At 40.8% G+C, this 25,536-nt stretch overlaps 1 protein-coding gene across 2 annotated transcripts in view; it reads right to left on the reverse strand.

Moving 5' to 3' along the window:
- Positions 1 to 25,536, reverse strand: part of pomgnt1 (protein O-linked mannose N-acetylglucosaminyltransferase 1 (beta 1,2-)) — a 123,789-nt gene that overhangs the window by 67,401 nt on the left and 30,852 nt on the right. For both annotated transcript variants that reach the window (XM_039734806.1, XM_039734807.1), the window contains 7 exons: positions 20,024 to 20,089; positions 17,622 to 17,735; positions 13,512 to 13,629; positions 12,287 to 12,385; positions 4,689 to 4,816; positions 4,421 to 4,491; positions 2,761 to 2,836 (listed from right to left, as the gene is read on the reverse strand). In XM_039734806.1, the coding sequence (XP_039590740.1) occupies positions 2,761 to 2,836; positions 4,421 to 4,491; positions 4,689 to 4,816; positions 12,287 to 12,385; positions 13,512 to 13,629; positions 17,622 to 17,735; positions 20,024 to 20,089 (672 nt within the window). The remainder of the gene's footprint in view (positions 1 to 2,760; positions 2,837 to 4,420; positions 4,492 to 4,688; positions 4,817 to 12,286; positions 12,386 to 13,511; positions 13,630 to 17,621; positions 17,736 to 20,023; positions 20,090 to 25,536) is intronic.

Consider the following 25,536-nt stretch of genomic DNA (forward strand, 5'->3'; position numbering starts at 1 on the left):
AGAAGTGAGGTGATGATTAGTGAGCAGCAGGATGGTTTCATGCCAAGAAAGAGCACCACAGATGTGATGTTTGCTCTAAGAGTGTTGATGGAGAAGTTTAGAGAAGGCCAGAAGGAGTTGTATGGACCAGGAGAAAGCATATGACAGGGTGCCTCGAGAGGTGCAGAAGTATGTAAGAGTTGTAGAGGATATGTACAAGGGAAGTGTGACTGTGGTGAGGTGGTGTGGGAGTGACGGAGGTGGGATTACATCAGGGATCGGCTCTGAGCCCTTTCTTATTTGCAATGGTGATGGACAGGTTGACAAACGAGATAAGACAGGAGTCCTCATGGACTATGATGTTTGCTGATGACATTGTGATCTGTAGCAATAGTAGGGAGCAGGTTGAGGAGACACTAGAGAGGTGGAGATCTGCTCTAGAGAGGAGAGGAGTGAAGGTCAGTAGGACCACCAAGACAGAATACATATGTGTGAATGAGAGGGAGGTCAGTAGAATGGTTAGGATGCAGGGAGTAGAGTTGGCGAAGGTGGAGGAATTTAAATACTTGGGATCAACAGTACAGAGTAATGGGGACTGTGGAAGAGAAGTGAAGGAGAGAGTGCAGGCAGGGTGTGACAGACGGGTATCAGCAAGAGTGAAAGGGAAGGTCTACAGGACAGTAGTGAGACCAGCTATGTTATATGGGCTGGAGACAGTGGCACTGATTAGAAAGCAGGAGGCAGAGTTAAAGATGCTAAGATTTACATTGGGTGTGACAAGGATGGACAGGATTAGAAATGAGGACATTAGAGGGTCAGCTCAGGTTAGACGGTTGGGAGACAAAGACAGAGAGGCGAGATTGTGCTGGTTTGGACATGTGCAGAGAAGAGATGAGGGGTATATTGGGAGAAGGGTGCTAAGGATAGAGCTGCCAGGGAAGAGGAAGGCCTAAGAGAAGGTTTATGGATGTGATGAGAGAGGGCATGCAGGTGATGGGTGTAACAGAGCAACATGAAGAGGACAGAAAGATATGGAAGAAGATAATCCGTTGTGGCAACCTCTAACGGGAGTAGCCTAAAGAAGAACAATAATTTTGTAGTGAGAAGTCAAGCAAAATTACACCTTTTATTGGTTAACTAAAAAGATTGCAATACGAGGTGAGACACAAAAATAACCGGACTGGGCTTGGGGCTTTCCTAGAAAAACGTCTGGAGGTCGGCTGGACTTGAATCACAGAACTATATCCCCACCAACATGGCCCTCTCAAACCGCCGACCGGTTCGGTGGTCACATATCCTGTGAATAGCTCAGTCAGTACTTGTACAACAATCACTACATGAGTCGCCACGACAATGTTGGGTGAAAAAAGCGAACAGCGAGACGAGACAAGACAACGCACCCACGCACAATGCTTTATCCGTAAAGTAAAAGATTTAGCTCCTTGTGATTTTTACTTGTTCCCGAAAATCAAAAGTGACCTGAAGGGAACACATTTTTCTTCAATGGATGAAGTGAAGATAGAAACAGCAAGCCTGTTGAAGAGCCTCAAGCAAGAAGACTTCCAGCACTGTTCTAATCAATGGAAGATACAGTACATCTGGAGCGTTGTGGAGATCGGGAGGGGGAGTATATACAAGGTGACAATGTTTAGAATGCTGTTATTCATCAATAAATACCTTTTTCTTTTCCAATCCAGTTACTTTTGTGTCTCACCTTGTATGCAAGCTTTCGAGCCAACTCAGGCAAGATGTAATACAGAGACTGTGTTTATATAGACACTAGGACAGATACAGCATTGGAAAACCTTTAATAAGTGAGACATCTCAGATGTATCAAGATTTTTCCTTTTTTGCAAATACTCTGCTGGGGCAATAGTGTCACTGACCCTACACTAAATTCCACTCTAATTGCTAATCAAAATTGTATGAAAGGTTTTGATTTCTACTGAAGAGTGTGTTTATTTGGGAAGAAGAGGAGATTGCAATACCTTTGTGAGTAAGGTTTATCAACCATCTATTCACCTTCTGAATGAGAGAAGCATATTGAGTGTTTGGGGTCAAGGCCTGGTGCTGGAAAACGTTCCGGACTGGAGGCAAAACGTAAACTGTTCCAGAAAGGATAGAGCTTTGTATTATTCGAGGGATGTAAATATAGTTGAAAGGAACTGGGGAATGCACAAGAAAAGAGAATACACATTCCTCATGTAACTACTGCTAGCGAGAGGCTACTACAGTATAGAGGCTCAGGCTTGTCTGACCCTTCAGTTAAAATGGACCAGCAGTTTGGAAAGGATACCTGAGGCCACCACAAGATGTTCTGGGCACACTACCTCACAGGTTTTGCCTGGCTACGTCTAACCTGGAGTTATTTTTGCTTTCCGGGGAAGTAGTACAGGGATCCGGTCATCTGCGTCGTGAATAATGACAACTGTCAAGTAGGTGCGTCTTGAAATGGGCACATGATGTAGTACAACTGTGTTGTGTGTAGCAACGGTAAACCATATTATAAAAACATGCAATCCAATTGGCTGTTTAGTGGCGCTCCTGTTTTAGTTGTTAAAAAAAAAAAATCTCTCTTTTCCTGACAGTTTCTTTGGCATTGTCTGGATTTGGGGATCAGAAGAGTACTGCCCCCACAGGCCAAAGAAGTCCAAGAGTCGTCTATGTACAATGTTCTGTTTAAGGTGCTAACCACTGCCCTGCTCTTTATTAATAAACACACTAAATAAATAAAGCCCTCCATCCATAAATAACAAATTATCAAAATTTGTTCTTCCTTACCTCATAGTATCCATCTATAAATACAATGATCATCTGAGGATTGACACCTTGTGCAGAAAGCAGTGATCGCAGCATCCTATAAAGATAACAGAATGGGAGCATTCCATGAGATCTTACCTTGGTAATCACAGACCTCTCTGCTACCACAAACATCTGTTGTCCCACAATACACACCATGATTTGGGCTGTTACTCCGATCTTAAGCTATGGGTAGAAAATAACTTTCTCAAACTTCCCTAAAGTGAAGTGTTACTGGTAGGCCCAAACTCCCTACTTTCGAAGACATTCAACTTATCTGTTTCTGTTGATGTCAAACCTGATCCTGTTGTCAGAAATCTTGGTGTTTTGTTTGATTCATCACTTCATTTTGAGCTACACATTCGGTCTCTTTCTAAAATTTCATTCTATCATCTCTATCACATTGCCCACCTCCATCCATTTCTGTCCTTTAATGATGCTCAATCTCTGGTACATTGTTTCATAATGTCTTGTATTGATTACTGTAATTCCCTCTTCATCTGCCTCCCTATACAGAGGCTACAGTACATTCAGAACTCTGCAGCCACACAAAGCGTTTTGCTCACATCTCCCCTGTTCTCTCCCAACTTTACTGGTTACCGGTTCCATCAAGGATTAAATTGAAGATTCTGCTTCTCACCTTCAAAGCCCTACATAACCTTTTCCCCTCTCTACCTCACTCAGCTCCATACACTCCTTGTCGCTCTCTCAGGTCCTCACACAGCAATCTCCTTACTGTCTCACACACCAGACTCTCCACCCTGGCAGGCAGCTCCTTCAGTGTTATAGCCACTCTTTGTCGGTCTCTCCGAGATTGCTCCTCTTTCTCCATCTTTAAATCTCAACTCAAAATTTTCTTCTTTGACGAACTTTGTCTTCGGAGTGATTTTTTTCCCCCTTTGTATGTAAAGCGGAGGGTGGAGTGGTGGCTCTGAGGTAGGGATCTGCACTGGTAATCGGAAAGTTGCAGGTTCAAATTCCATAAACGGCAGAAGTGACTCTACCCCGTTGGGCACCTGAGCAAGGCCCTTAACCTGCAATTGCTCCACCCTGGGTATGACGTTAATCTACATCTAGCCTTGCAAGTAGGACCTCCAACCTGCAGGGAAAAATCTTGGCACTCCAGCCACCATAAAAAATCCTCATACTGGATCCATTCCATCTGAACTAGTTGTGGTGCTGAGGTATCACCCGTAGCATGGCTGCACTCAGGTCTTAATCTGGGATCCTGAGTTGACTTGTCATGTGGTGGGTGCGACAATGTGCTGTGCTGTGCTGTGCTGTGCTGTATCAGCACCTGCTCCTAAACTCTCGCCTCTGTATGTAAAGTGACCTTGGGCTTGTAAAAGGAGCTATATAAACGCAACTCATTATTATTATTTTATTTAAAGGAATTGTTTTACAACAGAAGAGAAATTAGTTTAGAAAAATTTTAAGCGTTAAGACTTGTTCTGAAAAGCAATTCAGATAAGCATCACTTCTCAATATAGAATTTCCTTGTCCTTGTCAAAAGTATTTCAGGCTAGCCAGTCTATATACCCTACTAGGGTACAACCTAAGATACTGTACGAAGCTACCTGTTAAAGCTACAAATAATATCTTGACAATCCATTATTTATTAAAAATGGTCATCCATTCTCACCTGTAAAGGTAGTTTGGTCGATTCCCTGCAATTACAGTCACAGGAACATCAAACACCTTGTTGTCTGGCAACTTAAGGGGGGAAAAAAAACAACATAATGGATGCTGCTTTGGGTATCACAGCACAGAGAGAGTAAGAAATTCCAAAAGATTAGAATGAAAGGAGGTGTGATGGAAAATTAGCACAAGACTCTGAATTGTTAAATGGTGTGCTGGCAGATCTATAGTAAGTGGGTAGGGTTTTCCCACCCAGTTGGCAGGCAACTTACAGGATCTGGTGTGAACTCAATGGGCGCCGGATCCTTGCAGCTACAAATGCTGCCGTAGCCTTCCACTTTACTGCAGAACACTTTCCTGCGGCGGTTTAGTTCCGTGTCTGGCCAGTGGCACTCTGCATCTATAAAACAAACATATGCAATAATCAATCATATGCAGTGCACTGCCCTGCTGCTTTATTAGCAGAAACACTTCTATCGAAAAGGCTTGCCTGAGGACTACTGGGCTGTGACTGGCAATGCCACTTCAGAACCTGTGTGAACTAAGAATGTCATCATACCAGCATTTTAGCATTTGATACCAACAACAGTGAAATTTTACAAATTGCACAATGTTTCAATACCACCATAAAAAACAGAAATCCTATTCAACTGGCTTTTAATAAAATACCTGCTGAAAGTGTGTGGGGGGTGTTTATATTAGTTTAATCTATTGTTAATTTATTTGATTTTTGTGTAACCCATTTAGATCAGGTGGCCAAGTGAAAGCATGTGCTGGTCTAATTAGATGATTACCGGTTAAGCAGAGACAGTAAAAAGCAGGCACCAGCTGCCAGTTGAGTTGAATATAAAAAGAAAGGGTTAGAACTGGAGAAACATTGTGTTTAGCTTTAAGAAGAAAGCTGAGTGAGGGTGAGTGTAGGTGTGAGAGGTAGCAAGACAAAGGAAATAGCAGCACTGTTTTGGCTGACCACTTTCTAAGCAGCAAGAATGAGTGCTGCAAAGGCTCCAGTCTTCTCTGTCAAACAGTGGAGGTGACGCGCAAGAATGAGAAAGCCAGGAGTGGTTGGAGAAGGGAGGCAATAAATAAATAAATAAATAATAATATTTCAGACGTCCGCCTCTGTAGGCTTTGTACCCTAGGAACCAAGCTACCCGAACTATTCTATGACATTGAGTAATTATTTACCGCTCTGATGCTAATCTTTCTGATTACAATAGCAACTGATGAGAAGAATTCAGAATTAATTGCAGAATTATGGTATCTGAGGGTTCCTCTAGAGCAGGGATTCCTAAACTCGGTCCTGGGGACCAACCTGTGGCAGCATGTTTTTGTGTCAACCAACTTCCATTTTTCATTGGACTCTTAGCCTAATTAAGTTGTAATTTCCCAGTTTCTGTGTTTTGGAGTCAATGTAGAAATTACAAACTAAGCTTGGTATATTTTTATTAAAATGTAATAAGCAGTTATATGGGGAATATGTAGTTGTTAGCAGTATGTTTAACCTAATTTTTATTCTGCTTTTCCAGGTGTTCTGGTTATTTAATTGATTATTTACTAATTAGAGGGTCTGACACTGAAGTTGTTGCAGCGTTCATCATCCCGGGTGTCTGCTGTGCTGGTTGTTAAATGTCACTATTAGGGTTAAATGAAGGACACAAAGTACACAGGAAAAGGGAAAAATAATTGGAAAAGAACAAAAGAGAGTTAAGCATTTATAGCTTTAGAAAAAATAGAAATACACTTTTTGAAAAAGTTAGGGAACCCCGCTTAATTCTTTGGATTTTTGTTTGTCATTGGCTAAGCTTTCAAAGTAGCAACTTCCTTTTAATATACGACATGCCTTATGGACACAGTAGGATTTCAGCAGTGACATTAAGTTTATTGGATTAACAGAAAATATACAGTGCATCTTCAAAGTATTCACAGCGCATCACTTTTTCAACATTTTGTTATGTTACAGCCTTATTCCAAAATTGATTAAATTCATTTTTTCCTCATAATTCTACACACAACACCCCATAATGACAACGTGAAAAAAGTTTATTTGAAGTTTTTACAAATTTATTAAAAATAAAAAAACTGAGAAATCCCATGAACATAAGTATTCACAGCCTTTGCTCAATACTTTGTCGATGTACCTTTGGCAGCAATTCCAGCCTCAAGTCTTTTTGAATATGATGCCACAAGCTTGGCACACCTATCCTTGGCCAGTTTCGCCCATTCCTCTTTGCAGCACCTCTCAAGCTCCATCAGGTTGGATGGGAAGCGTCGGTGCACAGCCATTTTAAGATCTCCAGAGATGTTCAATCGGATTCAAGTCTGGGCTCTGGCTGGGCCACTCAAGGACATTCACAGAGTTGTCCTGAAGCCACTCCTTTGATATCTTGGCTGTGTCCTTAGGGTCGTTGTCCTGCTGAAAGATGAACCGTCGCCCCACTCTGAGGTCAAGAGCGCTCTGGAGCAGGTTTTCATCCAGGGTGTCTCTGTACATCGCTGCAGTCATCTTTCCCATTATCCTGACTAGTCTCCCAGTTCCATCCCCACAGCATGATGCTGCCACCACCATGCTTCACTGTAGGGATGGTATTGGCCTGGTGATGAGCGGTGCCTGGTTTGCTCCAAACGTGACGCCTGGCATTCACACCAAAGAGTTCAATCTTTGTCTCATCAGACCAGAGAATTTTGTTTCTCATGGTCTGAGAGTCCTTCAGGTGCCTTTTGGCTAACTCCAGACGGGCTGCCATGTGCCTTTTACTAAGGAGTGGCTTCTGCCTGGCCACTCTACAATACAGGCCTGATTGGTGGATTGCTGCAGAGATAGTTGTCCTTCTGGAAGGTTCTCCTGCTGAAGCTCTGACAGAGTGACCATGGGGTTCTTGGTCACCTCCCTGACTAAGGCCCTTCTCCCCCGATCGCACAGTTTAGATGGCCGGCCAGCTCTAGGAAGAGTCCTGGTGGTTTCGAACTTCTCCCACTTACGGATGATGGAGGCCACTGTGCTCATTAGGACCTTGAAAGCAGCAGAAATTTGTCAGTAACCTTCCCCAGATTTGTGCCTCGAGACAATCCTGTCTTGGAGGTCTATAGACAATTCCTTTGACTTCATGCTTGGTTTGAGCTCTGACATGAACAATCAACTGAGGGACCTTATATAGACGGCGTGTGCCTTTCCAAATCATGTCACATCAACTGAGTTTACCACAGGTGGACTCTAATTAAGCTGCAGAAACATCTCAAGGATTATCAGGGGAAACAGGATGCACCTGAGCTCAATTTGGAGCTTCATGGCAAAGGCTGTGATTACTTATGTACATGTGATTTCTCAATTTTTTTTTTTACATAAATTAGCAAAAACCTCAAGTAAACTTTTTTCACGTTCATTATGGGGTGTTGTGTGTAGAATTCTGAGGAAAAAAATGAATTTAATTCATTTTGGAATAAGGCTGTAACATAAGATGTGGAAAAAGTGATGCACTGTATATCATAACAAAATTAGACAGGTGCATAAATGTGGGCACCCCAACAGAGATATGACATCAATACTTAGTTGAGCCTCCTTTTGGTCCTTTGAGCCTCTAGACGCTGTCCTCCTGTAGCCTGTGATGAGTGTCTGGATTCTGGGTGGAGGTATTTTTGACCAGTCTTCCATACAAAATCTCTCCAGTTCAGTTCAATGTGATGGCTCCCAAGCATGGACAGCCTGCTTCAAATCATCCCATAGATTTTCAATGTTATTCAAGTCAGGGGACTATGATGGCCATTCCAGAACATTGTACTTCTCCCTCTGCATGAATGCCTTTGTAGATTTCGAACTGTGTTTTGGGTCATTGTCTTGCTGGAATATCCAAACCCTGCATAACTTCAACTTTGTGACTGATGCTTGAACATTATCCTGAAGAATTTGTTGATATTGGGTTGAATTCATCAGACCCTCGAATTTAACAAGGGCCCCAGTCCCTGAACGAGCCACACAGCATGATGGAACCTCCACCACATTTGACAGTAGGTAGCAGGTGTTTTTCTTGGAATGCGGTGTTCTTCTTCCGCCTTGCAAAGCACTTTTTGTTATGACCAAATAACTCAATTTTTTTCTCATCAGTCCAAAACACTTTGTTCCAAAATGAATCTGACTTGTCTAACTGAGCATTGGCATACAACAAGCGACTCTGTTTGTGACGTGAGTGCAGAAAGGGCTTCTTTCTCATCACCCTGCCATACAGATGTTCTTTGTGCAAATTGCGCTGAATTGTAGAACGATGTACAGATACACCATCTGCAGTGAGATGTTCCTACAGGTCTTCAGAGGTGACCTGTGGGTTGTCTGTATCTATTCTCACAATCCTGCCTCTGCGTATGCCACTCCTGTATTTTTCTTGGCCTGCCAGACCTGCTGGGTTTAACAGCAACTGTGCCTGTGGCCTTCCATTTCCTGATTCCATTCCTTACAGTTGAAACTGACAGTTTAAACCTCTGAGATGGCTTTTTGTAGCCTTCCCCTAAACCAGGAGACTCAACAATCTTTGTTTTCAGATCTTTTGAGAGTTGCTTTGAGGATCCCATGCTGTCTGTCACTCTTCAGAGGACATGATTGGACACACTTGTCTATGATGTTCAAGGCTTAACAAGCTCATCAAACCAACTAATCAGTATTGAGCAGTGACAGGCATTCAAATCAGAAAAATTACAAGGGGACCCATATTTGTACACAGCCAGTTTTTTACATTTTTCACAACTTAATACTGCTTCACTAAAAATCTTTGTTCGGAAAACACCACAGTACTCCGATGTTCCTAGGAAATGAAAGCCATACCACTGTTATCTTTTTAGTTAAAAGGAGAGTCAATTATTATGCAGGCTGAGAGGGGTTTCCAAACTTTTTCATATGCCTGTATTTCTGTCTTATAAATGTAAAAAACATACTTTTATGTTTATCTGAATGAAGAATAAGCAAAGAGTAAAAAAAAAAAAAGACCAGCTAATTAAATGAGATCAGTTGTTATCGATTATTATCACCGATTGTGAAACTGGTTGGAACAAAAACCTACAGCCACAGTGGGTCAACAGGACTGAGTCTGGGAACCACTACTCTAGATAACCTCTTTCACTTGCACGATTTGGCTCAAAAACTAATCAGCACATCGTCATCTCATAACAGGCTTAAGTTACGAGTTTGGTATTTTTCTGTCTAGCCATTCAAGCTTTAGACCACCTTCAAGAAACTGTGACACACAAGCACATCATTGAGATATCGATGTTTTCAGTATCAGGGGAACCTAAAACACTGAGATATGTTGAACACTGGAGATCGAAATTTTAGACAAATCTCCTCTCCCAATTGACGATAGGTTATGGTTGGGGAGGGTACAATGATACCCAAGGAGAACTACAGAATATCAGATACCACCTCTATGCCAACAAATCATCTGGAAGGCATGACAGGGAAAAGTCTTTCCTGTCATTTAACCACAAATGTAAGTGCCTGGAATTTGTTAAATGCTACTGGGACTTTGAGTGGAACTGTGTTGCATCTGTATGATCAGATGAAATGGAATTGAGGTAATTAGAAACAAATGAGAGAATAAAGGGAACATCAAAGGGTAACATAACTATTATGCATGAAGTGTGTTGGCTTCATCAATCCATCCATCCAATATCCAACCCGCTACATCCTAACTACAGGGTCACAGGGGTCTGCTGGAGCCAATCCCAGCCAACACAGGGCGCAAGGCAGGAAACAAACCCCGGGCAGGGCGCCTGCTCACCGAAGAGTGCACACACACACACACACAAGGGACAATTTAGAATCGTCAATGCACCGAACCTGCAAGTGCACATTTAAAAAACATAAGCTTTTGATTTAAAAAAAGCATGAAGAGACACAATTCAAATGGTTGGGTAAACAGATAATATGCTTCAGGAGGTTTAAGAAGTGACTTAAGCGTCATACATACAGGAAGACTTGCCAGTTGTCACATATACAGTTTTACATAAAAGAATAAGGGCTGAATTTAAGAGATATTTAAAAACAGGAATGTAGTACAAATGATATTTATTTTGGTGGGTATGTAAGCTGAACCAATCAGAGTAGACATGAATTCAGTACTGTTATGCAAATTCAGTTATCTATAAGAATGACTCTCTGTCTCTGTTCTGTGACCACTTGTTGACAACCTCTGCCCAGGGCACTGTCCCTTAGTAGATTGCTGTAAGAGGATGCTCCGTCTTCATGAAAAGAAATTTAAGATGACTTAAATAGGACCTAGCAGAGGAGAAATGTCTTTCTTTAATATACCTCCAATTTATTACTTCCACCTTCCACAAGGTGGGCTTGGAGCAAAAAGAAGGATGGCTACACTGAAAAGAACCTGATATTCTGTGGAGGTTCTGTGATGTTGCGTTGCTTGTTTGTCTTCCAAAATGTGGGAACTTTATTAGGGTACATGGCAATGTACACTAATTGAAATAACAGTAGTATTTAAATTTAAACCTTGCTGCCTCTGCCAAGAAACTAAAATGGGAACATTGCTGAATCTTCCGGCAGGGCAATTTACAAAACATATGTCCACACCTCACAAAAATGGTTAAAAGAACATAAAATTAAGCTTCTGCAATGGGGGTGGCTGAAGAGGAGATGGCACAAAGGAGGACCCTAGGATCCTGGATGATCTGGAGAGATTCTGAAAACGGGAATGGTCTCAAATTCCTTGCTCTACATTCTCAAACCTTATAGGATGTTCAGTGCTATTGTATTGGCAAAGGGAAGTCCAGTAATCGTGATACTGTGGTTTTGTTAAAATAAAAATACATTTTTTATGAGGAATTCTCAGGCTGGATTGCTCTCACTTTTTCACTCACCAGAAGGTGTTTATTTTATTTATTTTTTTTCTCCTTATTCCCTGGGGTGCCAGTAACTGTGGAGAGGACAAAATACACGGTTAAGTGCATAGTTGTATAGAGGACTAAGTATTTATTGTCATTGTGGGTTTATCAGCCATGGGGTGAAGGGTTGGCCTATCTACCACCCGATTTATCATTATTTTTACAGTGTTGCCTATTTGGTATCAACTACGCTCTTTTGAGACACAGTCTAATACTATATATCAGTTTTGTTTTATTGTTTTATTCTTTTTATCACATTATATTAGTGTTGTTGGTCTTTTAAAGGCTAAAATCAAAATCAAGGACACCCATACATTAATCTGTTTGTTAAATTATTTCCCCTTATACCATGGGGGTACATAAAGTCTGCTTCTGTCATTAGGTACAGTATGCAGCAGTTGCCTACATTATTCTTATACATACTGTACAAGTGTAGGGTGACAGCTCAAATGGTTGATTTCTGATTTGGACCGTTTTTTTCTGAACTGCAAAGCTGAACAGGAAGTACCTTTATTGACAAACTGGCACAAGGACATGCTCTTTAAGTTCTAGAGATATGCAATTGACTGAAAATGACACTTAAAATATCCATCCATCCATCCATCCTCCAACCTGTTGAATCCAAACACAGGGTCACGGGGGTCCGCTGGAGCCAATCCCAGCCAACACATGGCGCAGGCAGGAACCAATCCCGGGCAGAGCGCCAACCCACCACAGCACTTAAAATATCTTTCCAGGTTATTATGTTTAAGCTTGGCCTTTTGGCAGATCTGAATTCTATTGCTACCCTCAGCTGTTCAGATATTATGGATGACAGAAAGATGTTCCAGATGGCACCAATTGCTTTCTTGTGCTGGCACAAAGTGAATGGTGTGATTCACCTGTAGGGTCTCCACTTCACATAGAAAAAGTCATGTCATGGGGTGGAAGATTGACCTATGTAGCCAATGAAACATTTGTGCACTTCCACATGCACGACATGCCTTACCCTCAGATGATGTCAGTTGAACTTCAGTCTTCAGCAGCACTGGATCACCCCATGTCGATAATGCTTGGGATTTTGAATGCTTTTCTCCATAAACTTTGCCTGGAGAAAAAAAAAAAAAAGGACAAACATGTAACCAGTCAACAAAACACCAATTTGTCATCACCTGTAAATTCCACATACCATTTTATGATGTATGGAGAAATAAAGGAGAGGGTCAAAAACAAAAACAAAACAGGGCTTTAGTGTAGGAGTGAGTGACAAACCAGTTGACCCAGCGTACTAAATTGAATTCTTTATGTAGTATGTTGAAAATTAACTGCGAAAACGACAAGTCATTTCAAACATATTACAAAATGTGCAGGCATCTCTGCACAGGTACATAAAATGAGGAATGTAATTTTAGTGTCTTAACACTAGAATCCCTGAAGCCTACAAAAAACCTCATAATTTAAGCCCACCTTAAATTCCTTCACACCTCTCCATCAGCGTCTTTTGTTTGGTAAATGTGTCGATCAGCACAAGCAGCCTGCTATCCCATCCACCCTTCATACATGAAATGTATGCATTTCAAATAAGAATATACTGTATTATTTACCCTATACAACTCCAGACACCACACACACAGATAAGGAGCCTTGGCTTGAGCTGGGAGAACTTTTTGCCCGAGTTGATCTCCGTCAAGGTGGGGATGGGACAGCAGGCTGCTTGGTGCTTGTGCTGATCGACGCATTTATAAAACAAAACACTTAAATGAGGAGGTGCGAAGGTATTTAAGTTGGGCCAGGGAGTGTTTTCGTAGGCTTCCAGATCTAAACACTAGCGTGGAGAGTCGCTCGCGTACTGAAGAGTCTATAGCTGCAGATGGAAGCTGCCGTCGCTGTACTTTGTATATAAGAGGAATATCGAATGTTATTTACCTTGATTTATTTACTTATCTTCCCACAGTGTAAAGTCACGAGTAGACTGCAGAGCTTCACGTGTACATATACAAATTACAGTGACGGCAAAAGTGCGACGTGCATTCTTTCTCAGATGTAGAACCCTCGTCATCATCTGAGTTACAACTTACGTACAGATTCGGGTTGCAGATGTTGGTGGGAACGTAACTCAATCGTTAACTCTTGGCCCACCCGTACACTGTGATATTCATGTTTTTTTTTTAGCCCACTCCTGCTTTGGGATTATTGTCTTGCAAAATAAATTATTAGCAACTGTTCTCACTTGCCTCCCTTCTTGACAACCAGCGTCCACATATCCCGCCAGCTAAGTAACGTAGAAATTTGACTTCCAAGGCCCTTAAGGAGGTTCTTTGCTGCATCTTTCAGATGGAATGAGCCTTCATCCTGCAAGGCCATCAAAGAGAACAAAACTTACATCAATGCCACTCTTCTCAAAAGCTCAAGTGACTGTGCTAGGAAACAGTGACAGGAGAATAATCTGCTGTGAGTATGAAAGAATAAAACAAGAATATATTTGATTAACGTAAGCATAGGTTTGAATATATACTTTAAAGATGAGCACTGATTATTAATGATAATGATGAGCACTGGAAGTAATGGTTAAGACTGGAAAATGGCACTGGAGATATGCCAAACTAAATTACCTGATTATATATACTTACATGCATTTTTTAATACTTACTATATACCTTTCAATTGTAAAAGGAAACGCTGCGACAAGACATTCTCGGAGATAATTTCTAGTCCAGTGAGATAAGACTTTTTGCAAAGAGATTTTGAAAAGTCCTGCCCTCCTCTCAAACATGTATAACCACACACACGGTACAATCATTTCTCATTCGTGTGAATGTTATTGTCAGACACAGTTCATGTGCTCTCAGCTCTTATACAGATGATAGTAAAGATCGCATGAGCGCTAACAAATGGAAATTACTTGGTGAAATAACAGAACAGCAAAAAGATATATATGGACATAAGTACATAGATATTGTTTGGCTTTAAAGTTTAAGTCAGAAACTTGTACATCGTCTAATTTGTGTTGCCATCAGGGAAAAGTATTGTTTCTTCCCAATAAAGAGGCCTATCCGCGAGAATTAAAAGTTTTGTTGCTTGGTGAAAGTGAAACCCACATACACGAGCGGCAGAGACACAAAGTGGCTGGTGTGTAGCGCAGGCAGGGGGGTTGGCGAGCAAAGTAAGCAGGGGGAAAAGCCCCCTAGTATTTTCATATTTATGTGTGTAATTTTAAATGATACTTTTGATGCACCTATTGAAAACTTACTTTTACACTCTAGCACTATTTATATTTTAAAAAAAGGGGAACCAACTGGATTTAGCAACCAAAATACAGTAAACCGGCAGCACTAGAGCTAACATCCTGAAATATCCCACAGGACTGAAAAGGAAGATTAGCGATAAGGGGGCACGGCTGAAAAGGACAGGAGACAAAGGTGGCAACAGGCCAAAATTAGGGTTAGGGTTACCTACAAGTTACCAGTACCAGTGCAAGCTTGCCAGCCTAACCTAACCTGACCAGCTACGCAGCTGAGCCAGATGAGGTGAGCCTCATTGTACTGTGAGCCTCTTTGTGGTTCACAAATCAAGTAACTGATGCAGGAAAAAGAAGAGATTTATCTTGTTAATTACCAGTTTTGCTTTTGGCAATCCCGGTAATTAATTAAAATAATTTGGTAGGGCTCCTACTTTATTTTCCTTACGTTCCTCTGAAGGAGGCACACTCTGGCCTACACACTGGGAATAAGTATTGAACCCGCTTACTGAAATGTATTTAATAATTAGTAGAAAAGTCTTCAAGATGCCGCCTGTATGGAGAAACGTGTCGCATGCATTGCTCAGGTGTGATTTTGTCCCATTCTTCCACACCAACTGTCTTCAAATCTTGAAGGTTCCGTGGGCCTCTTCTTTGAACTCTGATCTTTAGTTCTTTCTGTAGATTTTCAATTGGATTCAAGTCGGGCGATTGACTGACTGGGCCATTCTAGCAACTTCTTTATTTTCTTTCTCTGAAACTAACTGAGAGTTTCTTTGGCTGTGTGTTTGGGATTCTTGTCTTGCTGAAATGTCCTCCATCATTTCATCTTCAGCGTCCTGGTAGATGGCAGCAGATTCTTATCAAGAATGTCCCGCCACATTTCCCCATTCAGCTTTCCTTCAATTATTTGATGTCTGGCAGTATTTTGGGGTGATGTGCAGTGCCATTTCCCCTCCAAACATGGTGTGTGCAAAGACATCCAAAAGGTTTAATTTTGGTCTCCTCTGACCAGACTCTATTCTCCCAGTATTTCATTGGCTTGTCCAAATGTTGTGCAGCAAACTTTAAACAAGCTTCACAATCCTTTTTCTTTAGCAGTGGAGTCTTGCACGGAGCGGTGGAGTACATTATTTACTGGACCTGCTCATTTCAGGTCTTTCTGAAGCTCTCGGCGAGTGGTCCTTGGCTCTTGGACAACTCTTCTGATTATTCTTTTGACAGAAATCTTGCGAGAAGCACTTGGTCATGGCCGGTTTATGGTGAAATGATATTCTTTCCACTTCAAGATTACGGCCCCAACACTGGAACATTCAGAAGTTTAGAAATACGTCTGTCACCAAAGCCATCAACGATAAGGTTGCGAAGGTCTTGAGGGAGCTCTTTGCTTTTACCCAACATGCTTCTTGTGTGACACCTTTGGAATGAGAAACCTTTTTATAGGCCATCAGTCAGGACTAAAGCAGCTGCATAGCAGGAGGCTATCAGGATTGCTTTCTAAATATTGACAGGTGTTTTTCCAGGCCTTTTTGCACCTCCTTTTCTTCGTGTTCAATACTTTTCACTGTGTTATTCCACTTTATTACACATAATTTATGGACTTATTGTTTTGATTACTTGGGTTGTTACCGACATCTGGTGAAAATTTCATGTCAATAGCCCCATTGGGAAAATATTTACTGAGAAAAACGTTGACACGTTCAATCTACTATATATATATTATATATATATATATATATATATATTATATATATATTAAACAATATATAATCCTAAACCTAAAAGTACAACGATTTTCTGTTAGGATTTTAAGCGATGTTTTTTGTCATGCTTTAAATCGGGCATATTTTAAAACCTACATATATATGTTTGGTATCATTCTTTTCAGAATTTATCGAACTTTAAAATGATATTGTTAGATTTTCAGATTCTTATTCAGTTTTTAAATTATAAACTAAAAAATATCAAGAACTCACGTCCCGCAAGTGAGGACTTTGTGCCAAAAGATTTAACCACGCACAGGGCCGGAAATAAAAGACAAAAAGAGTAGATGATAAAGACAGCTGCTGTACGGGCTTTTAAATGTTCGAAGCGCCGCACAAGATCACACGGCACAGCAGCAGCAAGCCACCAGCTGATCGAGCAAAGAGGAGGTAAAAAACAACTACTTGTTTCCCATTGTATCACTGTTTAAGAGGGGGTTTTGGAGGTGTGACCGCGTTTCCTTGGGGTGCGTTCAACATCCCTCTTTAAAACGTGAGCGGCAGAGACGCAAAGTGGCTGGCGAGCGAAACGAGCAAGGGGGGAAACCCCCTAGTTTTCTAATATACAAGGAAGAACTTGCATTTCTACCATATTCATATCTACACTGTTGAACCGACCTTGACCAAATTTTGCACAGATCCCCCATTTGTAAAAGAGGAAGGCCACAGGCTACTTTAGGTTTCATTACTAAATCCCTTTTCTTGGAAAATCTTATTCTGCGACCACACCTACACTTTATTGGAGAAGTGCCCCTAGACGGCATTTTTGGGACTTGGCACAAGTAAGCAAAGCTGTTTCCTATGATGGGTTTAGTCAGTGAAATTCTGGTTTGGGGCCAAATGTTTCACCCTTGGGAATTTAATGACCTCAACTACACTTTTTTATACCCTGGGCAGCACTTAGTATTCCTGCTAGTTTCACATATAAACATAAAATGTGCTTTCCAAACTTGGGTCAAAAAAAACTACACTTCACTTGTGCCGGCTGTGTGATCAACGCTTTGATTCTTTATACAGACGCTCCTTTATCTTTGAAGACAGCGTAATTTTTCTGCTTCCAAACTGTTCAGTACTACTAATCTTAACACCTGCACCCTGGCAGACACCAAGGCTTCAATTCAGTTTTAATTACAATTTAAAATGTCGGCTATAGTGAAATCTTGGGATACTTTTTCATTCTGGGTTAGTCCAAAGCAGATGCGGGAAAGAAAAGAACTCTCCATTCATTCTTTAGAGAAGCAGAACATCAATTCTGATTGAATAAGCAGATTGAAAGATATCTTTGAAAGTATCAGAAAATCTTAAAAGTGTTGGCAATCACTGGCGAGGAAATCCAAACATACCTTGATAGTGAAGATCAGGATTCTGCCACGAGTCACCATGTTCAAGAACAGCACCATTGCTTCATCTTCATGTGGCGAGTATGTATCAAAGACCCGCTTTGCCATGACATGCCCCTGGGTGACACAAAAATGGTGGTAAAATACCAATAAACACACTTTTAATCTTATGAAAATGTTTAAAGAAATACGTGTAATTTTTGTATGGGAAAATATGAACAGAAACACCCTGATCAACTAGGAGTGCCAGTTACAATATTATATTGGTTAACTGAGGTGGACCACCCGTCACACTCACACCTGCATCTGTGCATGTGAAATGACACAAATAATTTTTAAAAGACTTTTTTTTTTTGTGTAACCCTGATATTCTGTATATCCATTTAATTTTCATTTTTTTTTTTTTTATCATGGCTCCACAATCCATACTAACCCCAACTTTTTTTTCAGGACTACCCAAAAAAAGACATCAATCGATTGCAATTAGTGCAGAATGCAGCTGCTAGAATCCTAACTAGGAAAAGAAAATCCGAGCACATTTCACCAGTTTTGATGTCACTACACTGGTTACCTGTGTCATTCAGGATTGACTTTAAAATACTGCTTATGGTTTACAAAGCATTAAATCTGCTCCATCTTATATATTGGAATGTCCAACATCTTACATTCCAAATCGTAACCTTAGATCGTCAAATGAGTGTCTCCTTAGAATTCCAAGGAGCTAAACTTAAAAGAAGTGGTGAGGCGGACGGCATTCTGCTGTTATGAGCCTAAAATCTGGAATAGCCTGCCAGTAGGAATTTGCCAGGCTGATACAGTGGAGCACTTTAAAAAAACTGCTAAAAACATATTACTTTAACATGGCTTTCTCATAACTTCATTTTAGTTTAATCCTGATGCTCTGTATATTCAATTAATTATCTATATATATAATTCACTAAGGCAAGACACCCATGGAAAGCACGCCGGAAGGAGCGTGGATTCACTAAGCCGCTGACAAGTAAGACACCTATGGCGCACGCAGGATGGAGCCACGGCCACCAACTCCAAGACCATTGGATACGACGACAACTCGCAGAGCCACGCCCCCCAACTCGGACGCGACGACACAGAAAAAAACAGCGTCATTTATATTCGTCTGTCGTAGAGGCCACATGCACCTCCGAGCCACGTTGACTGTTCATAGAGGCATGTTTCTCGCGGAGGTGAATCGCCATATGCAGTGTAAAACGGTTTGCGAGGGGTATCCCATGGGATCCTTAAACAATCCTTTACAACTGAGGTTAAAACACAACGAAGTAAGCAGTCTTTAAAAACCGACTTTTCGGTTTCGATGCACGACCGCCTGTACCATAGCATACGGTTTTACACACTACATACAGCAATTCGCATCCGCGACAAACATACGTTCCTACCCTTTGTACACACCCCCCTCCCACCTCGCTACTACCGTGGTCGGGTTTCTTGGTGAATTATATATAGAAAAGCAGCCAAAACAGCACAGAGCAATGAAAAGTCTACGTAAGTCACTGGTGCATCTGGACTGTGCAAAGACGACAACGACTCAAGTGATGAGTTGGAGGTGGGCACATGAGCAGGCATACTGAATGAGAAATCAGCAGACTAGCATGACGGAGGGAGCGGAATGGACGTCGTCCTCCTCTCCTCCCGTTCCACCCTCCGCGCTTGAGCGACGTCCACCCCCATCCCTCCGTCTGGGAGGAGAAGGCGCGATAGCGGTCCACCAGTTTTCAGTCACGGATGATTGTGTGTTGGTTCGTTCCGTGCATTGTTACAATGTTGCTTTTCTTGCTGATTTATTACATTACCGATTTTTCAAATGTTAATTTTCTCCCTGTGCTTAAAAATCATTAAGAAACCAGCCTGATTATCCGGCGTATGGTACGCCGCGGGTTTGCTACTCATTATTATTCATGGAAGGTGTGCATGAGAGTGGACAACCAATGAATGCTCATCTGGAAGTACAATGCATAGAATCCAGGGATGAGGAATAAGAAATGTGCGTGTTTTGGACCCTGCAAACAGACCAGGAGCTCATCTGTCTGAACAAAAAGGGGCAGAGTTGTGGCCGAACTTGCCATACCTGTTAACCCTTCATATAGCATCACCTCAGTAAGGCACAGCACTATTTGTTGTCAGAAAAAGAAGGGAGCGCAACCATTTTGATTCGTGATTAACAGTCGTGTAAGTTGACGAGATTAGTAATTGCAGTCAGCATGTCGGACACATCCTGAGGTCGTGTATTGAGACATCCGCTTAAGATCTGAAATGAACATTTGTTGGTTTCAAATATTTCTTTATAAAGTAACAAGCCTGTGATCAGAGGTGACTAAATTGGGGTTTTGGGGGTGTAGTATAAAGTCAGCAAATACAGCTGTACTCACCGTAGCCTGGTTGAGAACGATCACATGAATTCCACGCCCTTGCTCTCGCATTTCGTCCTCTAAAACCTATAGAAGAAACAACCACATTTTATAAATACAAGTTTGTACTGTGCTTTAATAAAGAGAATTTAGACATCAAAACCATTTTCATATTTTATTAACTCAGATTCTAAACTTACAATGTATGAAGTAAGAACTTTTCTACCTTATCGACAAAGGTGTGCGCGCCATGCCAAATCAAAACAAACAAACTGAAAACCTTTAAGCAGTTAGCTGAAAAGGAAAAAATCTAAACTGTAAGATTTCAAACGTATTCCTATTTTTTATAAATTATAAATGCAGCTGCTCGATTTTTTAACTGGTACAAGCAAGCATGAGCACGTTACCCCAATTTTGGCTTCCCTTCACTGGCTTCCAGTTCATTTTCTGATCCATTTTCCAAGATCCTTGTATTTCTTTTTAAATCTTTTAATGGTTGTGCCCCATTTTATTTGTCGAGACTGCTGCATCCCCTATGTACCATCTCGCCCTCTCAGGTCAGTGGACCAGAAGCTTTTTATTTGTTCCTAAGACACGATGCAAACTTAGAAGCAATCGGCCTTTTCACTTGCAGCTCCAAAACTCTGGAACGATTTGCCATTGCAGGTTAGCGGTCTTTAAATGTTATTTAAAAACACACTTTTACTCCTTGGCCTTTGACCCAGTATGAGATGTTGACTAGCTATGTACTTTTTTATTATGAATTTCTTCAGCTCTTATGTGTTTCTGTTTCTTTTACTCTTTGCTTATTGTGTGTCTTATATGTTGGGTTTTATTGTAAAGTACTTTGTTCAGCCTTGATGTTGTTTTTAAAGTGCTTTATAAATAAATAGATACAGCGGAACCTTGGTTCACGAACATCTCGGAAACATAAACAAATCAGGTTACGACCAAAAAGTGCGCCAAACTTTTGCATCTGTTCACGACCACACACTTGGGTGATGAACAAGCCAGTTTCCCTTCCAGTTCATACGTGCCAATGATTATCGCACGTGTTCAGTCTCTCCTTGTACATTGTTCTCGGTCAGACGTGCGTGTACTTGCTGTGAACGTTTTGTGCTCTGTTTCGTGTGGTTTTGCATTAATTTTGCAGTTAACCATGGCATCTAAGCAAGTGAAGAGTGGTAGTGTTGGTGAGAACAAAGATTCGAAGAAAACTGAAATTGAATTAAAGAAAGAAATTATTGAAAGGTATGAGCGTGGCGTTCGTGTTACCGATCTTGCCGCCGAGAACAAGTAGTCAAAATCTACGATTTCGACTATTCCAAAGCAGAAAGAGGCCATTAAAGAAGCTGATGATGCAAAAGGAGTTCCAGTGTTAACCAAGCAGAGGCCTCAAGTGCTGAAAGAGGTGGAAAAACTGTTCCTAGTGTGGCTGAATGAGAAGCACCTTGCAGGGGACAACGTAAGCGAGGCAATGTTATGTGAAAAAGCCAGAAAGCTTCATGGCAATTTGCTGCAAGGTTAGTTTTCTTGGTTGCTCAAGGTTTTTCACAGCGGTTTGTAAGGCTGTAGCGTGAACTCTTGCAATGTTAGTTTTCTTGGTTGTTTATGGTTAGGTTTTATATAAATTAAGGATTTTTCAAATTTTTATTTTTTTCCCCGTGCTTAAAACTCATTAAAACAAAGTGTTTACAGCGAGCGGTTCCTAAGGCTGCAGTGTGAACTCCTGCAATGTTAGTTTTCTCTGTTCAAGGTTTTTTCAGTGTTATTCAATGTTTTTACATTTAGTTTACTATTACATTGTGCATTCTATGATATAATTAACTATTTTTGTTCTTAAAAATCTTTAAAAAATATATATTTACATACAGTTCATACGGTCTATAACAGATTTATTGTATTTACATACAATCCTAGGGAGGAAATTAGTTCAGGTCATGACCAGAGTTTTGGAACGAATTACGGTCGTGACCCGAGGATCCACTGTAAATAGTATGCTGCCTCTGCTCAGGTGCAGTGTATCACCTGACCAATTAGTTCTTAAATCCCCTCCTATTTCACGAAGGTTCAACAATATAAAGGAGAGCAAACTGAAACGAAGACATAAGAGCACTGAAGACAAGTCAGGGGTGGATTAGAGAGAAGTACGGATTTAGGGGAAGGGTACAAGACCACCTCAAATACACAGAGCATACGTGAAAACGCATTGCACTTCATCATTCGGAAGTGGAAAAAAATAGTCAACTACAGCCATATTGCCAAAGTCAGGCCCTTGACAGGGAGACTACTGGGACAACAATTATCATTCTGAAGTCAATGATTGTAGCTGGAGGGCCATTCACAGCTCAACAATCTCCAAGGCCTTAAAAAAAAAAAAAAAAAAAAAAAAATAGGCCTTCATGGAAGAGTGGAAAGGAAGCCCTGGCTGAAGAACAAGAGAAAACAAGCCCTCATTAACAAAGAAGTGGTCCCTGCTGCTCTATGCAGATGGCCAGGATGTCTGTTTTTGCCATTCCATGTCAGGGACAAGCCTGACCACATCAGAGCAGAGACCATTCAACACGCTAAGACAGAGAGCCACCTGGTTGCATAAGCAGACAATATAAACTGCGTATTAATCAGGGTGTATCACTCACTTTACATTGCTTACATATTTGGGCAAAATTGGAAATCTTACGTTAATCTTCAGTATGTATTGTTGTAGTGTGAAATTTTGTATATAAAGTTGATAAATATTTTTTATGTCTTTATGTATAACTAAGACAAAGCAAATGTAATATTAGTGTTATATCATTGATAAGAACAACAATGGTTTGATGCCCCCAATTAGGACTGAGTCTTTGTAATTTTATGACGGGGAACAGGGGAAGCATCTAAATACAGTCTGGCAAGTGATTCTCTGCAAGACTCTCTCAATCAACCCCCACAGGAAAGCCAAATTAACTAGCTGGCAAGCATCACCTTAACAAATGGTATTGGGGCAGGTGTGAGACCATTGTGTTGCACCAGGATTCTGTTGTTCTGAAGTTGCCTGTTTGGTTTTTAAATCAGAAGCCATCAAATACCACGACACCCTATTGGCTGAAGGGTCTGAATAGAGAATCTATAAATTTGCTTGCTTTACCCCTCCCTATTCTCTGTCACACCTTCTGATTATGGAGGAATATTTCGGACAAAATGAAAAAAATAAATAAATGCGTAAATAAATAAAAGTACTGTGAAATGTGAGCATAAATAAATAAATGTGTCATGAAATGAGAGCCTTAATAAATAAATATGTCATGAAATGAGAGCATAAATAAATAAATGTGTCACGAAATATGTTTTTCGTTGCTTATTTATTTATTTCATTTTGTCCGTAACATTCCTGCAAACCGTCATGAAATACGGCTTGAAATAAAACTGTCACTTTCACTCGTCAAAGTTGAGAGGGTGGGCTCTAACACGCCCTCTAGTTACTGATTGGTGAATCGATAGCACAAAATTAATTAGAAAAATGCTTACTACTGCGATGAAATGGATTCTGCCGAAGATATTACGTTATTTCAGAGAGAGAATTGAAGATTTATCGGAAGAAATTACAATGTTGGCGGCCCTTTTAGAACTGAGTATTTGACCCTTGTTTTACGAGTATAAAGTCAGTTGCATATTCGCAGCTACTTTTTCAAACAACTGTACAGCTTTGATCATTGGTAAAGTTGTTCAGTTCAAAATATTAGTTCCATGTCAAAGTACCTAAACTAATAGAGCCGGTGCAGCTTACCGTATATCAAACTGGCTCATTCGCCTTGTGATCGTCTTGTGAATAGATCTGCTATCTGTTGTACTTTAAAACCACATAACAGAAGGTGTTCTATTGACTCAGCTGGAATGTCAAAGATTGGACGTCCAGAGCAGGGAACTTTGTCACCTGAACTGGAGTGTAGTCGAGTCCGTTCCACCTGTTCTTCGATAATTTCAAAAACAGTTCCATCTATATCGGAGTCTAAAAGGCCCGCCAACATTGTAATTTCTTCCGATAAATCTTCAATTCTCTCTCTGAAATACGTAATATCTTCGGCAGAATCCATTTCATCGGCAGTAGTAAGCATTTTTCTAATTAATTCTTGTGCTATCGATTCACCAATCAGTAACTAGAGGGCGTGTTAGAGCCCACCCTCTCAACTTTGACGAGTGAAAGTGACAGTTTTATTTCAAGCCGTATTTCATGACGGTTTGCAGGAATGTTACGGACAAAATGAAATAAATAAATAAGCAACGAAAAACATATTTCGTGACACATTTATTTATTTATGCTCTCATTTCATGACATATTTATTTATTAAGGCTCTCATTTCATGACACATTTATTTATTTATGCTCACATTTCACAGTACTTTTATTTATTTACGCATTTATTTATTTATTTCATTTTGTCCGAAATATTCCTCCATATCTGATGAAGGAACATCTCACACACCAGTTCCATGAAAATGATCACATTGAGAATCACAACTCGGCGGCCATATTGAGACAGGCATGCGGCCTGTTCTGAAGAAAGCTGACCAAAAATGTTGCCTTAACTAGAGACATTTTAAGTAACAAACAAGTTTGTGTGCCGCCTGAAATGACACATCTGCATTTATCAGTTTGTATGGTTGCCAATATTCATTTGTACTTTGCTTGTTGATATTTATGAATATTATCAATAACACATTATTTAAAGTGTAATTTAATGCCTGCTTGTCTTTTACTACACCTAATTGCCTGAGGTTATAAATGTAGAAGGGAAGGTGGGGAGAAGTTATGGAGTACAATACCTTATAAAAAAAGATAAGTCTGTGAGATCTGAGGTACTCTGAGAAAAGGCTACAGTGGGTACGGAAAGTATTCAGACCCCCTTCAATTTTTCACTCTTTGTTATATTGCAGCCATTTGCTAAAATCATTGAAATTGTTTTGTTGTTCTGTCCCTGCAGCTGAAAAACACCACCACAGCATGATGCTACCACCACCATGCTTCACTGTGGGGACTGTATTGGACAAGTGATGAGCAGTGCCTGGTTGTCATACCTCTTAGAATTAAGGCCAAAATGTTCTATCTTGGTCTCATCAGACCAGAGTATCTTATTTCTCACCATCTCAGAGTCCTTCAGGTGTCTTTTAGCAAACTCCATGCGGGCTGTCATGTGTCTTGCCTCTCCTCAGTGTGTGAAGACAACCAGGCACTGCTCATCACTTGTCCAATACAGTCCCCACAGTGAAGCAGGGCGGTGGCAGCATCATGCTGTGGAGGTGTTTTTCAGCTGCAGGGACAGGACGACTGGTTGCAATCGAGGGAAAGATGAATGCGGCCAAGTACAGGGATATCCTGGACAAAAACCTTCTCCAGAGTGCTAAGAACTTTAGACTGGGCCGAAGGTTAACCTTCCAACAATGACAATGACCCTAAGCACACAGCTAAAATAACGAAGGAGTGGCTTCACAACAACTCTGTGACTGTTCTTGAATGGCCCAGCCAGAGCCCTGACGTAAACCCAATTAAGCATCTCT

This window comes from Polypterus senegalus, chromosome 14 (assembly GCF_016835505.1).
Source record: "Polypterus senegalus isolate Bchr_013 chromosome 14, ASM1683550v1, whole genome shotgun sequence".
In the NCBI taxonomy this organism is placed as follows: Eukaryota; Metazoa; Chordata; class Cladistia; order Polypteriformes; family Polypteridae; genus Polypterus; species Polypterus senegalus.